Source organism: Rousettus aegyptiacus, unplaced genomic scaffold, assembly GCF_014176215.1.
Source record: "Rousettus aegyptiacus isolate mRouAeg1 unplaced genomic scaffold, mRouAeg1.p scaffold_m13_p_2, whole genome shotgun sequence".
NCBI lineage: Eukaryota > Metazoa > Chordata > Mammalia > Chiroptera > Pteropodidae > Rousettus > Rousettus aegyptiacus.
In genome coordinates this window covers 157,500,084-157,513,102 of record NW_023416295.1, presented here as the reverse complement: position 1 = coordinate 157,513,102, position 13,019 = coordinate 157,500,084, and the positions used below count along the sequence as shown (strand labels likewise).

At 47.6% G+C, this 13,019-nt stretch overlaps 1 protein-coding gene across 1 annotated transcript; it reads left to right on the top strand.

Moving 5' to 3' along the window:
• Nucleotides 1-8,203: 8,203 nt before the first annotated feature.
• Nucleotides 8,204-11,134, top strand: KCNA5 (potassium voltage-gated channel subfamily A member 5). The gene has a single exon (XM_016162745.2). The coding sequence runs from the start codon at nt 8,532-8,534 to the stop codon at nt 10,329-10,331; it is 1,800 nt and encodes a 599-aa protein (XP_016018231.2). The 5' UTR covers nt 8,204-8,531; the 3' UTR covers nt 10,332-11,134.
• The last annotated feature ends 1,885 nt before the right edge of the window (nt 11,135-13,019 follow it).

The following is a 13,019-nucleotide window of genomic DNA, read 5'->3' as shown; positions in this document are numbered from 1 at the left end:
CACAGTCTTAGGTGATTTATGATACTCTTCAAAGCAATAGAAAGAGAATGAAAAATTATGTGCCAGAACATCTGCATTCTAATTTGAAATGTAAACATTACATTACCATGAAAAACTATCCCTTTGCAGGTAGGATTAATGAAGTTAAGAGTTTTATTTAAGGCAACACAGATCACTAGAATCATTAACTCTAACTTGAGCCAGGTGGAAGAAACAAAAAATTACTCATCGGAGAAGTGGTTGGCCATATATAAGCCATCCCCACAAAACATGCACATCTCACGAGTATCATCTAATGGAGCAATATTCAACCAGAGCTAAGAGAGGTGCTCATTGGGGGGTGGGTAGGGGGGAGGTTGTAATCAGAATCTGGGAGGCATCTATATTTTGAAACGGCATATGTAACATTAAAACATAATTTTGCATTGGTAAAATGAATAAAACAATCCACCATATTCTTTTTATAATACAAACTATAAGAAACAAGACTCATTTTTGTCTGGACATGTAAGTTAAAACAAATATTGAGAATTGGGATCAACTGCTAAGATATGGGGTTTCTTTTTGGGATGATGGTAATGTTTTAGAATTAGATAATAATTATGTTATATGACTTGTAAATATACTAAAAAACTACTGAGTTATGCACAAATGATTTTTAGATGGTAAAATTTATGCCATGAGACTTTTATCTCCGTCTTTAAAAAGGATTTAAAGTAATCCTATGTCCTCAGCAGAAAAGAAAGTGATATTTATTGTACTATAGATCCTCTCAAAAGACTTTCTTCTGGGCAAGCACCATATGATTATTCCATCTTTGGGCAATTAGGCTTAACATGAATTGAGCTGAGTCTCTTTCTACAAATTCCATTACCTGAATGAAGGTAAGGGAAGTGTGGCTTGAAGGTGGATAAGGTTTGGAGTAAAGGTTGGGGAGGGAGGAGAAGGAGGATGGGGATGCCAAGTTCCCAAGCATTGTAAGGCCACACGAAAGACGGACAGCAAATAGGGATGGCTGGAAGGCTGATCTGACCAGGATGTCTTGAGATTGCATTTTGAGACCTCTGACTTGACATTCGCTCCAAGACCAAGTGGCCCCCAGCTAGAGATGATGATCTAGAAATCATGAGAAGAATTCCACACAGTTGAAGAGAGACTTGGGGATGGATTTCTTACTAGTGTTTGAGAATCTAGACTCTTGAGATGCCATTCCTGGCACCAAGAAAATTCCATCTCCAGACCTAGAAGCATTAAAATGCCCCATATGTCTGGGACTGGAACTAATATCACCCAGACCACTGTCTGCCTGGTCTCCTTGAATTGTGTGGTGACCACATGTTTTTTCCAGACTTCGAAGGGATGCTCCTTTCATGCTAATAAAACCATTTTACATTTGCTTAAGCACTTTAAAAATAAAGTACTTTTTTCACGTATCTTAATACATAGCCTAAACTCATAAATATATCTTAATGTAATAAGGACAATAATAGAGCTGGAAAAGCAATCGAATGTAAAATACTCAACTAATGTTTTCCTTGATTTGGCTGCGTGAGCAGAGAGTTAGGAAGTAAAAGTTGCAGCTGTTATTGAGAAAGTAAAAAACAATTCAAATATCTTAACCCTAACAACAAATGAAGCACTTGGTTCAAAATTGCAGAATTAGAAAGTTTTCATATTATGCAGTTGAATAGCATCGTGAGACGCATTGAGGGAGAAAAAGACAGACATGGGGAAAAGAGAAACTGAGAAAAATAGTCATATTGCATCTCTAACCCAGCTTGTCAATGAAGGGGGGAAAGGGAGGAGTGAAGGAATACCATTATTCTCCCAGCAAGGCCTCCCCCGAACCTCCCGGCCCCTGTATATCTAGGTCACTTTCCTTTCTATGTTTTGCCTCTGAAAATGCACTGGACCCATTAATGAATTTATTCCTGGATTATATTGGGGGAGGAAGGGAGGGAAAAAGCCAAGCTCCAGATGTAAGCCTTAACTTGATTTGTGAATGGCTTCTCATCCTAATTCCTCTAAACAGGAAATCATAACAGTCCGCTCCAGGTCTCTCTCATATCTGGGTCAATTTAAGCATAATCTCTCCCTCTCCTCTAACCTCAGCCTCTTCTCCTGCTTCCATCTCTTAACACGGTAAATACATTCTCCCCACACCCCGCAAACACATCTGTTTTTATTTTATTTTATTTTATTTTATTTTATTTTATTTTATTTTACTTTATTTTATTTATTATTTTATATTAGTTTCAAGTATACAGTACATTGGTTAGACATTTATATAGTTTATAAAATGATCTCCCTAATTGCTCTTTCTTTCCCCTGGCTCTCCACATAGCCATTATATTAATGCTAACTGCATTCCCTATGCCATGCTCCCCATCCCTGTGACCAACTATCAATTACTAATTTGTACTTCTTTAACCCTTCACTCCATTCTCCCAGCCCCCCAACCCCCCACCCCTCTGGTTGTCACCAGATTGTCCTCTATATGTGTGAGTCTGTTTTTAATTAGTTTGATTTTTTTGTTTCTTAGATTCCGCATAAAAGTGAAATCATGTGGTGTTTATCTTTCTCTGACTTACTTCACTTAGCATAATAACCTCTAGGATCTGTTTTGTACGTGTGTTTTGCTTTACTCCACCTTTGACGCTTCCATCAAACAGGAAAGCAAGGTCATTTCCAGGGCTTCCTTCCCAAGGTGTTGCATTGAGGGGCAAGTGAGAAGGGAAGGGGAGGGAAGGAAGAACAGCTGCTCTCCTCATTAAAATGTTTTTAACTACAGATCTATAAGGGGAATGCATCTGGGGGAGAGGATTAGATGAGAGAGAGCTTTATCCTTTTTCTGATTAACACACTACCACCAATTATTGCTTGACAGTATGTCCTTGCGATATCTTACTTAACAGTAACGCACCATAGAATTATATACTTCGTAGTATTCAGCAGTAAGACCCAGCCCACCAAAGAACTATTAATCAAGTATTCCTCTTTAAAAAAAAAAATTGTTTTAAAGATATTTTGTTTTATTTTAACTCTGCTGCCTTCCCTTTGGCTCTCCTTGGTTCAGCCTAGGAAGTCCTGAGCCCTCGCCTCTGACTCCCAGCACCTCTGTGTTTTCTTAGAAAGATTCCAACCAAGGAATTGTGGGGAAATGGAGAAAACAAGTCTCTTCAATCTTGGGGGGACGGCTTCCCTTGTGGAGGAGATGCTATGGTGGTTTTGTTCGACATCTTTTTTTTTTTTTAATGGAGGGGAGCTTCAGGGTAATGGGGGTAATTTGAAAAAACTGGTTTACCAGAGTAATAGTAAAAGGGACTGGGAAAACAGCTGAATGCACTTCTCTTTCCAAAGAAATCCAAGCTCTCAGAGCCTTCCCTGGGGTTTGGCTGGTGGAGCCCTGCCAGAGAGCCTGGAGATGCCTCAGGGATGCGTTCCCCTCGGCAGAGCCTCTCTTCCCATTGAAAGGGGGGAGCAGGAATGGCCTGAGCGCTGAGCACTAGACTTACCGGTTAGTACTGTTACTTTGCTCTCCTGGTTTGCAGGATGTGTCCGTCCAGGTTATTGCGTGGAATCTGCCACTGCATTCCTGACACGGTTATCATGTCAGGATAACCCAAGGTGAAGGAGCAAAATCGATGTTTGACAGAAAAGATTAGCAGTATCATTAGAAGAGAATTTTATTTTTGCCTCTTCCTGTCTTTTTAAAATTTAATCCAATGGGAGAAGATTTTCTCTTGATCCAGATGAAAACTCAGAGGATTCCATGTTTTTTGGTTTATCCTTATATAATAAGCAGAGCTATAGTAACTTTAGGTCTCCAACACTATCTCCATTTAGGAATTAAGTTACACAGTTCAAGGTATTAAATTGTTTTTATCTACAAAGTTATTTTAATCCACAAAGTTAAGGAAGCTTGTATAATAGTAGATAATGCAGTAATACATACCCTGAATAAAGGGCCAAACAGATTTAATTCACCACTTCCTCTATGCAGCCAGCCAAAACAGTCTTAAAATTTTCTGGTTAGGTTCCATCTCCACAACCAGCTTGAGAATTTCGCTAATCTCGGAAATCATCTTTCAATTCCCTATCACTCGATTTCCTCCACCCTCTCTGCTCCACAAGTGATTTCCTTAGTTCAATTGCATTCGACACCTAGGTGTTGAAATTCACAGTATGGACGTGGTTGTTGTTTGTAAGTTTGGCATTGTAAGGTAAGTTAGAGATGAGTACAATATGGTCCTCGATTTCAAGCTATCTCTGTCTTGCTCTATTATCTATCATCTATCTGTCATCTATCCCTAGTGGTGTGGTAGGTCCTGTTTATCAATAGGATCGATGGACAGATAGGTACAGACATATGTAAGTATGTATATAAACACATACTTATATAAACACCTGCCCAGCCCAATCTCACAGAACTCTTGGAAGTGGAGGGGGAGAAGAGTCTAAAATAAGTAATGGAGAGATTTCTTTAAAAAGCACATTGGCACATTTGCTTTATAGTGACACAAGCAAAGTATCTGAGGGTGGAAAAAAGGGGCTATTATTACCTCTTGCTGGGGAAATTATGAAACATGACCTTGAAGGCTCTTCATTGTCTGGCTTTCCTCCACCTCCCCAGCCCAATCTCACAGAACTCTTCCCTGGCCCTCTGTGTCAACTGCATTAACTTTCTTTCAGCTCCACAAACCAACCCTGTTCCTTCCTCCCTAGAGCCTTGGGACATACTCTTCCACCTGGAATAGTTCGTTTTTCCATCATCACCTCAGAAAGCTTCCCTGGGTCCTAGATAGTGTCTTTCCCTATTCTCACAGCACCCAGTATTCTAGATGGTACCCCTTAAAATTGTAACCAAACAACCAATGTAAAATTAGATGCTCAGTCAGTATCTTTTGCCTTCCCCAAAATATAACTCCACAGAGGAAATATGTCTGTCTTTGTCTTTAATATATTCCCAGAATTTGTAACAATTCCTTGAATATTGTAGATACTCAATAAATATTTTTGAATGGATTAATAAGGGAAGAATTTAGAATTTTTTCTCCTCCTCCTCTACTCCCTTTCCTCTCTCTTTCAGTCCAGCTCTCCCTTCTTTCAATCCCTTACTTTTCCTGATAATCTTTGTTTCTCTTGGTTTGGCACACCCTTACAAGTCCTGCGGTCTGCTAGGACCAGTCTGTGAATTGAGAGAAGACCTTCCATTCGTTTTCCTCTGTATATCTCATTCTGAGGGACATAATCCAGGTGTTGAAAATAATTCCTTCAGAGACGTCGTTCGGGGTTTGTCTCAGGGGAGGGGTTTGTCAAAGTGTTCTCTTTGGACAGAAATTCAGTGACACTGGGGCGCTTGTTTGAAATGCAGTTGAAGCCCAGCCTGTGTCAGGTGATGGTACACATTAAGCACTGCTATAAAAAAGCTCATCTCCTAGGACTGGATGGGCAGAGAAAAAAACAGGTCGAGTCATGTGATGTATCAGCTGCGTCCTCGTCCATTTCGAAGAAGACAGGATGCAGTTAGGAGTGCAAAAGGTTTATTGGAAGGTAATAAAGGAAAGATAAAGGAACCTGCAGAACTCAGCAGGGGAAGCTGCCAGACCATGGTGCTGCTCTGACCCCCGTGAAAGGAAAGAGGAGAGGAAGAAGGGTACATAGGGAGAGTCTCAGATGGCAGTATATTTCTTACAAAGACTTGGCCGACCCAGTGGGGAGATCCAGAGCAAAGATTTCACAGTAGCAGAGTCAGCGCTGGGCAGAAATGGCCCCATCCTTGTAACCCTGCTATGCTCAGTCATTGGCAGAGGGCTTCCCAGGAAGAGCGTGGCCTCTGCATGAAAGCCAAGATAGAGACAGAAGGTCTTAACACCTGGGGGTTGTCGGCTCACTGCACCCCTTGAAGGTAAAAAGGAAGCTCTTTCTTTGAGGGAGATCCTAGCAGTATACCCTCATGGCTGTCACATGCAACATCTGAAAGGTAATGTTGCAAGAAACCTATGAAAACTAGTAAATGCATGGAAAGCAGATTTAAGAAAAGACCACATTAAAGGAACCCTGGCTTGTACGTTTTTCTAGGACTGTTTATGTTATACTCCTTCTTCAGGAAACAGTCTTCCCAAGGGCCTCTGGAAGACAAGGTCCAGAGAAAGTTTTCTCTTAGGGAGCCCAGGGAAAGCCTGTGTGAACCAATACAGTGCCCCTGTAATTACAAGATGTGTGAGTCAGTAAACAAGACACAGTGGCCATGGGTTCCTGAGCTCACCCTGTGCAAACTCAGTAAGGCCCAGCTCCCCAGGGGCAGACCTGCTCCTGATTGGTAACCTCAGAACCAGAGAAAACAAAAACCCAGAAGAAGGAGATGGAGCAGGAATGGCAGAGCTCTGGGAGGGGAGTACAGGCCTTATGGTTAACCAGAGATGCCTCCGCATTCTGATTTTCACTGTCATGCCCCTTCCTTATTCATGCACGTCTGCCAGGACGGCCAACCACATGCACAAACACATTCACAAACAACAAAAACATACACATGCCAAATTCACAGCCGCCCTCATGTACACTTAAGCCATATACACATATAATTCTCCAACCCTGACATGAGCTTGTACGTCCATACCCTGCTATTTCAACAAACACTTGCACACCTGGTACCACGTTTCTAACACATTCCCTATGTGTCGATCACAGATAAGAGGCTGTAACATCCACATATAGAAACTCCAAACAACATATAGACACGAAAGTCATAAAACACTGTGACTCATTCAAAAACACTGTGACTTTATGGTAACTTAAGACCAACGAAAATCTGGAGATTGTGTCTGGAACTGCCTGACATGCCTTGATACATGTTTTCCTTGGCTATGGCTGTCTACTCAAACCCTGCAGGAGCCGGGGCAGGGGCAGATAGCCTAGTGCACTAACCCAAGACTTAGCTGTTATCTTAGCCATCCTCCTGCCTCCTGTAGGAGGGAACTAAAGCGCTCAGAATAGATGTTGGGAGGAGTGAGCACTTTTATCTGGAAAGAGGGTTACACATTTCTATAGAGGAGTAGAGTGGAGAGAGCAAGGGCCCACACATTGCTTGCTTGGGGTTGAAACCCATCTTCACCACTTTCTACCTGGATGACCTAGGTAGGGCAAGCTAGTCAATCTCTCTGTCTAATTTTCCTCATCTATGAAATGAGGGTAATAATAGTATTTACAAAACAGGTTGTTGTGGGAATACAGCAGTCAATATTTGTAAAGTGCTGAGAATGGGCCTGGTGCATCATAAGAGCAAAGCAAACATTGGTTATTTTCCTCCTGGGAGTTCTCCAGTCCTAGGGATTCCACAGCCTCCCTGATCCCTCTCATAAACTGCCCCTTCCCCTCACCCCTATACCGACCTCCATGCAGTTGCCCGCTCACTTCATCAGGCAGGAACAGCTCTCACTAGGATCTCTGTATCTCTCCTCCCCTCCACTGTTAAGGTTCTTGCAAATGGATTTGTGGAGAGTGTGAAGGGGTTTTGTATGTGCCTGTCTGCAAGGATATGAGACCAGGCATGCAGTCTCCAGACTCCTGCAGTGCTGGTGTGTCTGGCTGAGTACCACTGCTATGTGGACTGGGGGTGAGGGCTTTTCCCAGGAGACGGCCGGGGCTGCTGCAAGGTTTCAGTGGGTTACCTTTTGATTGGTTTGTGAGAAGAGAGATGCTTCTCCATTGATCTGGAGATCTATCTATCTACCTACCTATCATTTATCTATCCATCATCTGTCTGTCTGTCTATCTAACATCTTTCTGCCTGTCACAGCCCATAGCTCTGTCACGCCCCTTCCTGTGTGTAATTCTTCCAGAGAACTGTTATTCCTCCCAGGGAGAAACAGGAAAAGGTCTGTTGTCTCTTCTCTCTTACTCCGACTCAGCTCGAAGCCTCATCTCTTCAACCCTAGACAATTCATTTCCCCCTCGTCTCCAGTCTGCGTTGAGCGGATTCCCAGGTGAACTGAAATCCAGAGCTGTTCTCGTCTGGTTGTCCTGGGAGTTTCAGCGCTCTGGGTACAACCTGTTCCTCCATCCTCCCCACTCCCTCCCTCCCTCTCTCGCAGGGCTGCGCCCTCCTCGGCCCCCCTCCCTCCTCTGTCTGGGGCCCCTGCTGCGCCCTCCAGAGAGGCGTCCGCTGCCACGATACCCGGGCATGGGAGGCGGGAAGAGGAGGAGGGGAGGGGGGAGGAGGCGGGGAGCGTGCAGGGTGGAGGCCAAGCACCGCGGCGCAGCCTGAGAGGGGCGGCTGAAGGTTGCATCTGCTGGAAGGAGGCATTTGGCTGCTTGGTAACGGGCTGCCAGAGCAGAGGAAGGCAGAGAGCAGGGCAGCGGTTTCTTGACGTCAGGACCAAGCGAGGGGATCGCACCAGCAACCCCGGCCCGCCTCACTGTTCGCTTGGCCGAAGGCGCGAGACCAGCCCCATGCGGGGCACCCACGGAGTGTGAGGAGGGGGCTCGGGAGCGGGTCGACAGGGGCGCAGCATGCCCCCGGCTCCTGGGTCATGGAGATCGCCCTGGTGCCCCTGGAGAACGGCGGGGCCATGACCGTCAAAGGAGGAGGCGAGGCCCGGGCAGGCTGTGGCCAGGCCACGGGAGGGGAGCTCCAGTGTCCCCCGACGGCTGCGCTCAGCGATGGACCCAAAGAGCCCGCGCCGAGGGGGTGCAGCGTGCAGAGGCGCGCGGACCCGGGAAGGCGGCCTTTGCCTTCTCTGCCCCAGCCCAGGCAGCTGCCCCCGGCGGACGAGGAGGGAGAAGGCGACCCCACGCTGGGCGCGGAGGAGGACCGGGCGCCGAGCGCGGGGCCCCTGCACCACCAGCGCATCTTCATCAACATCTCTGGGCTGCGCTTTGAGACGCAGCTGGGCACCCTGGCGCAGTTCCCCAACACCCTCCTGGGGGACCCGGCCAAGCGCCTGCGCTACTTCGACCCCCTGAGGAACGAGTACTTCTTCGATCGCAACCGGCCCAGCTTCGACGGCATCCTCTACTACTACCAGTCCGGGGGCCGGCTGCGGAGGCCGGTCAACGTCTCGCTGGACGTGTTCGCGGACGAGATCCGCTTCTACCAGCTGGGCGACGAGGCCATGGCGCGCTTCCGGGAGGACGAGGGCTTCATTAAAGAGGAGGAGAAGCCCCTGCCCCGCAACGAGTTCCAGCGCCAGGTGTGGCTTATCTTTGAATACCCGGAGAGCTCGGGGTCTGCACGCGCCATCGCCATCGTCTCGGTCTTGGTCATCCTCATCTCTATCATCACCTTCTGCCTGGAGACCTTGCCGGAGTTCAGGGACGAGCGCGAGCTGCTCCGCCACCCCCCGGTGCCCCAGCCGCCTGCCGGCCCGGCCCGGGGCGCCAACGGCAGCAGAGCCCGGGGGCCGCCCTCGGGCCCCACGGTGGCGCCGCTCCTGCCTCGGACCCTGGCCGACCCCTTCTTCATCGTGGAGACCACGTGCGTCATCTGGTTCACCTTCGAGCTGCTCGTGCGCTTCTTCGCCTGCCCCAGCAAGGCGGAGTTCTCGCGCAACATTATGAACATCATCGACGTGGTGGCCATCGTCCCCTACTTCATCACCCTGGGCACCGAGCTGGCCGAGCCACAGCCGGGGGGCGGCGGCGGCGGCGGCCAGAACGGGCAGCAGGCCATGTCCCTGGCCATCCTCAGAGTGATCCGCCTGGTCCGGGTGTTCCGCATCTTCAAGCTCTCGCGCCACTCGAAGGGGCTGCAGATCCTGGGCAAGACCCTGCAGGCCTCCATGCGGGAGCTGGGCCTGCTCATCTTCTTCCTCTTCATCGGCGTCATCCTCTTCTCCAGCGCCGTCTACTTCGCGGAGGCCGACAACCAGGAGACCCACTTCTCCAGCATCCCGGATGCTTTCTGGTGGGCGGTCGTCACCATGACCACGGTGGGCTATGGCGACATGAGGCCCGTCACTGTAGGGGGCAAGATCGTGGGCTCGCTGTGCGCCATTGCTGGGGTGCTCACCATCGCCCTGCCGGTGCCTGTCATCGTCTCCAACTTCAACTACTTCTACCACCGGGAGACGGACCATGAGGAACAGGCAGCCCTCAAGGAAGAGCAGGGCGGCCAGAGCCAGGGCACGGGGACGGACAGCAGAGGCCAGCGGAAGGCCAGCTGCAACAAGGGCTCCTTCTGCAAAGCTGCGGGGGCCCTGGATAATGCAGAGGGAGCCCGAAGGGGCAGCTGCCCCCTAGAAAAGTGTAACCTCAAGGCCAAGAGCAATGTGGACTTGAGGAGGTCCCTGTATGCCCTCTGCCTGGACGCCAGCCGAGAAACAGATTTGTAAGGGGGGATCCAGGCAGACTGGGACAGCAGAAGCCTCCTACACCTGGGCACCTACTTTATACCACAGAGTATTTCAGACCCACCTATAACCTAAGTCTGTCCCTCTGCCTTTCACTCCTTCCCTCCCTCCCTCCCTCCCTCTCTCCCTGGATCCCCCCATTTTCCTCTTCTTTCCATGACACCAAGGGTCGCCTATTTTTAAAAAGGACCACATTCCATGACGCAGGAGCTGTTGAAATGGTGAGCCCTATGAGATGGATGTATTTGTAGCCAGTTTTCTATACTCAGCAGAGGAATAACCCAAACAAAAATGACTTTAAATAGCCCAGATCCCAAGAGATCTTTGTAACCCCCCCCAAACATCCGTGTGTTCCAAATTTGCTTAACATATGATTATATTTGTGTGTGTGTGTGGGGGGAGGATATTATTTTTACGGCTGGTGAGTGGATTTTTGTACTATAGTTCAGATGGAGATATTTTGGATATATTTTTAAGACATATGTCATATTTATGGAAGAGAGTTACTGTGACGTTTTTCTGTGATACTTATATTAGAGGCAGAGACTCTGGTTATGGCCATTCTGGTTCCTGTGTCTGCAAGCCTCTCTCTTTTCTGGGATGTGATATTGGTGCTTTGTGTCTAAGGCAGGGAATGTTCTGGAAGAAAGGCAAGTCTGACTTTTTCTGTGCGCCTTAAACAATTCTTGTAACTTTCTTCTAAAGGCATTTTAATGATGCTGGGGGAAGACTTCTGATAATTCATGCTCTTTATTTTTATCCCAGGAAATAAAATGTTACTTGGTTGAGGCAAGTGTTAGTTTTCCTACAGCTAATGTATTTTTTTTTTTTTGAAATTGAAAAAAATAGTCTGTCACTTGCTGTTTCTGGTTTTGGAGTCAGAGCAAATGCCACACTGACTGGGGTAGAAACCTTGGAATGCTAATGGTTTGATCAACATCTTTTTGCTGGGCCCCCTCTATGCCTCACAGAGGAGGAGTGAGCTCCGTTTGTTTCAGGCTGTTGATGACTTGGACACCCCTGCGACGTATTGTCTGATGGTATTAGACTCCCTGTGGAGGGGGGATGAAGCTAAAAGGCAGAGGGTGATCAGCCGCACAACAAAGGCTCCCCGCTGTGGCCTCCTGGGGCTGGATTTCTAAACTCTCCTTTGTCTGCAAGTTTTAAGTCCTATTTACCGAGGCTCTCGACAGCTCTGAGAAATAAGCCTCACTCTCGGAGACATGAAACCTGTTCATAAAACATAGCCCTGGTGTGAAAATCATGGAGGGAGGGAGAGATGGAGGGAGGGAGGGAACAGCACCTGGTTACACTTCCCGGCCAACCATGGTGTGGCAGAGGAGAGCGCCCTGCCCTTGTGGAGGACAGAGGCAGTGAGAAGCCAAACTGAAGGATTTGCTTGTCGACATTAAAGGTTGGTTTCCTTTGTGGCCTTGCCCTGGGTAATCTCTAAACTCAGAACGAATCCCTTTGTTTCCTTTTCACTGGATGGTTGTGGAAAAACATCACAGTAGGTAGGTATAACAGTGCCTGCAATTTCCCTCTGGGATTAGCTTTTCCCATGGGCTCTGAATTCCTGTTATTGCTTTTTCTGCTAAATAATCCAAAGACTGGTCGTTTTACATCCTTAGCCCGGTTGGCTGGTGGTCCCCAATCACACCTCCCCCACGACAACAGTGAGCTTATCAGTTAGTTCTGAGGGTGCATCCAGGTCTCCAGGAAGGATCTACCAAACTGATGTCTGGGCAGCGTGGATTTAAAGAAGACACCAACACAATAATAAAAGCCAGTGTCTGGGACTGCCTGGAGTCATTTGCAGTCAGGAACTGTTAGCAGCAAATCTGAGGAGAAAACAGAAGGATTTTGCAGGCGGGGCTCTGTTGTTTTTCATTACATGCTGAGGCAAAGGAAGAAGAACAGACACTGTATTTATTTATAATTCACAATCTGCCTAAAAGCAGGGCATCTTGCCAAAGCTCAGCTCCACACAGTCTCACCTCCAAGCCCTCTATGGCTTTAAAGCTAATGTGTGGGACTGGACCACCTGGTCCCCGGCTCTATCCTCCCTTAAAGACAAAAGAGCAGTTACCATCTTGGACCTGAACGTTGAGTCCTTTAGGCTTAAGCAACAACGAGTAGTGCCCAGATCTTAGATGTATCCAGGTGCCTGACAGATGTTGGTCCAAGTAGAACAGCCTGCATCTTTAAAATGTTCAGTAAATGAGTGTAAGCTTAGAATACAAATCCTCAGGGATGGAGAGGAGGAAATGAGAGAGTGAGTCTCCTTGTTTCGCGTGGGAGGAGGGGTTACTGCAGAGCAGGTTTATAAAGTGTATCAAGGCGGGTTCCAGAGAGCCCCCTGGGGTAGGGTACCCTAGTCCCCTGCTCCAGCCTTCTGTCCAGGTACTTGTCCTGAGGCCCTAGGAGGGGCGCCAGATAGGTAGTGCAAGTATTTCCATCTCTGTCTTCTCCGTGCACCTGTTGCTATGGTTTTAAAAATAGACGCCACTGTTTCACTCTAGACATCACGCTTCACCTGTTCACATGTTTAGCAGGAAAGGAACTTGAATGTCAAGGCTGTTACGCAGGCTGCCCGAGGTAAGGCCACCCCCCACCCCCTGTCCTCTCCCACCCTCCCCTGCTCTGCTGTCATTGATTTTCCACCGCCTT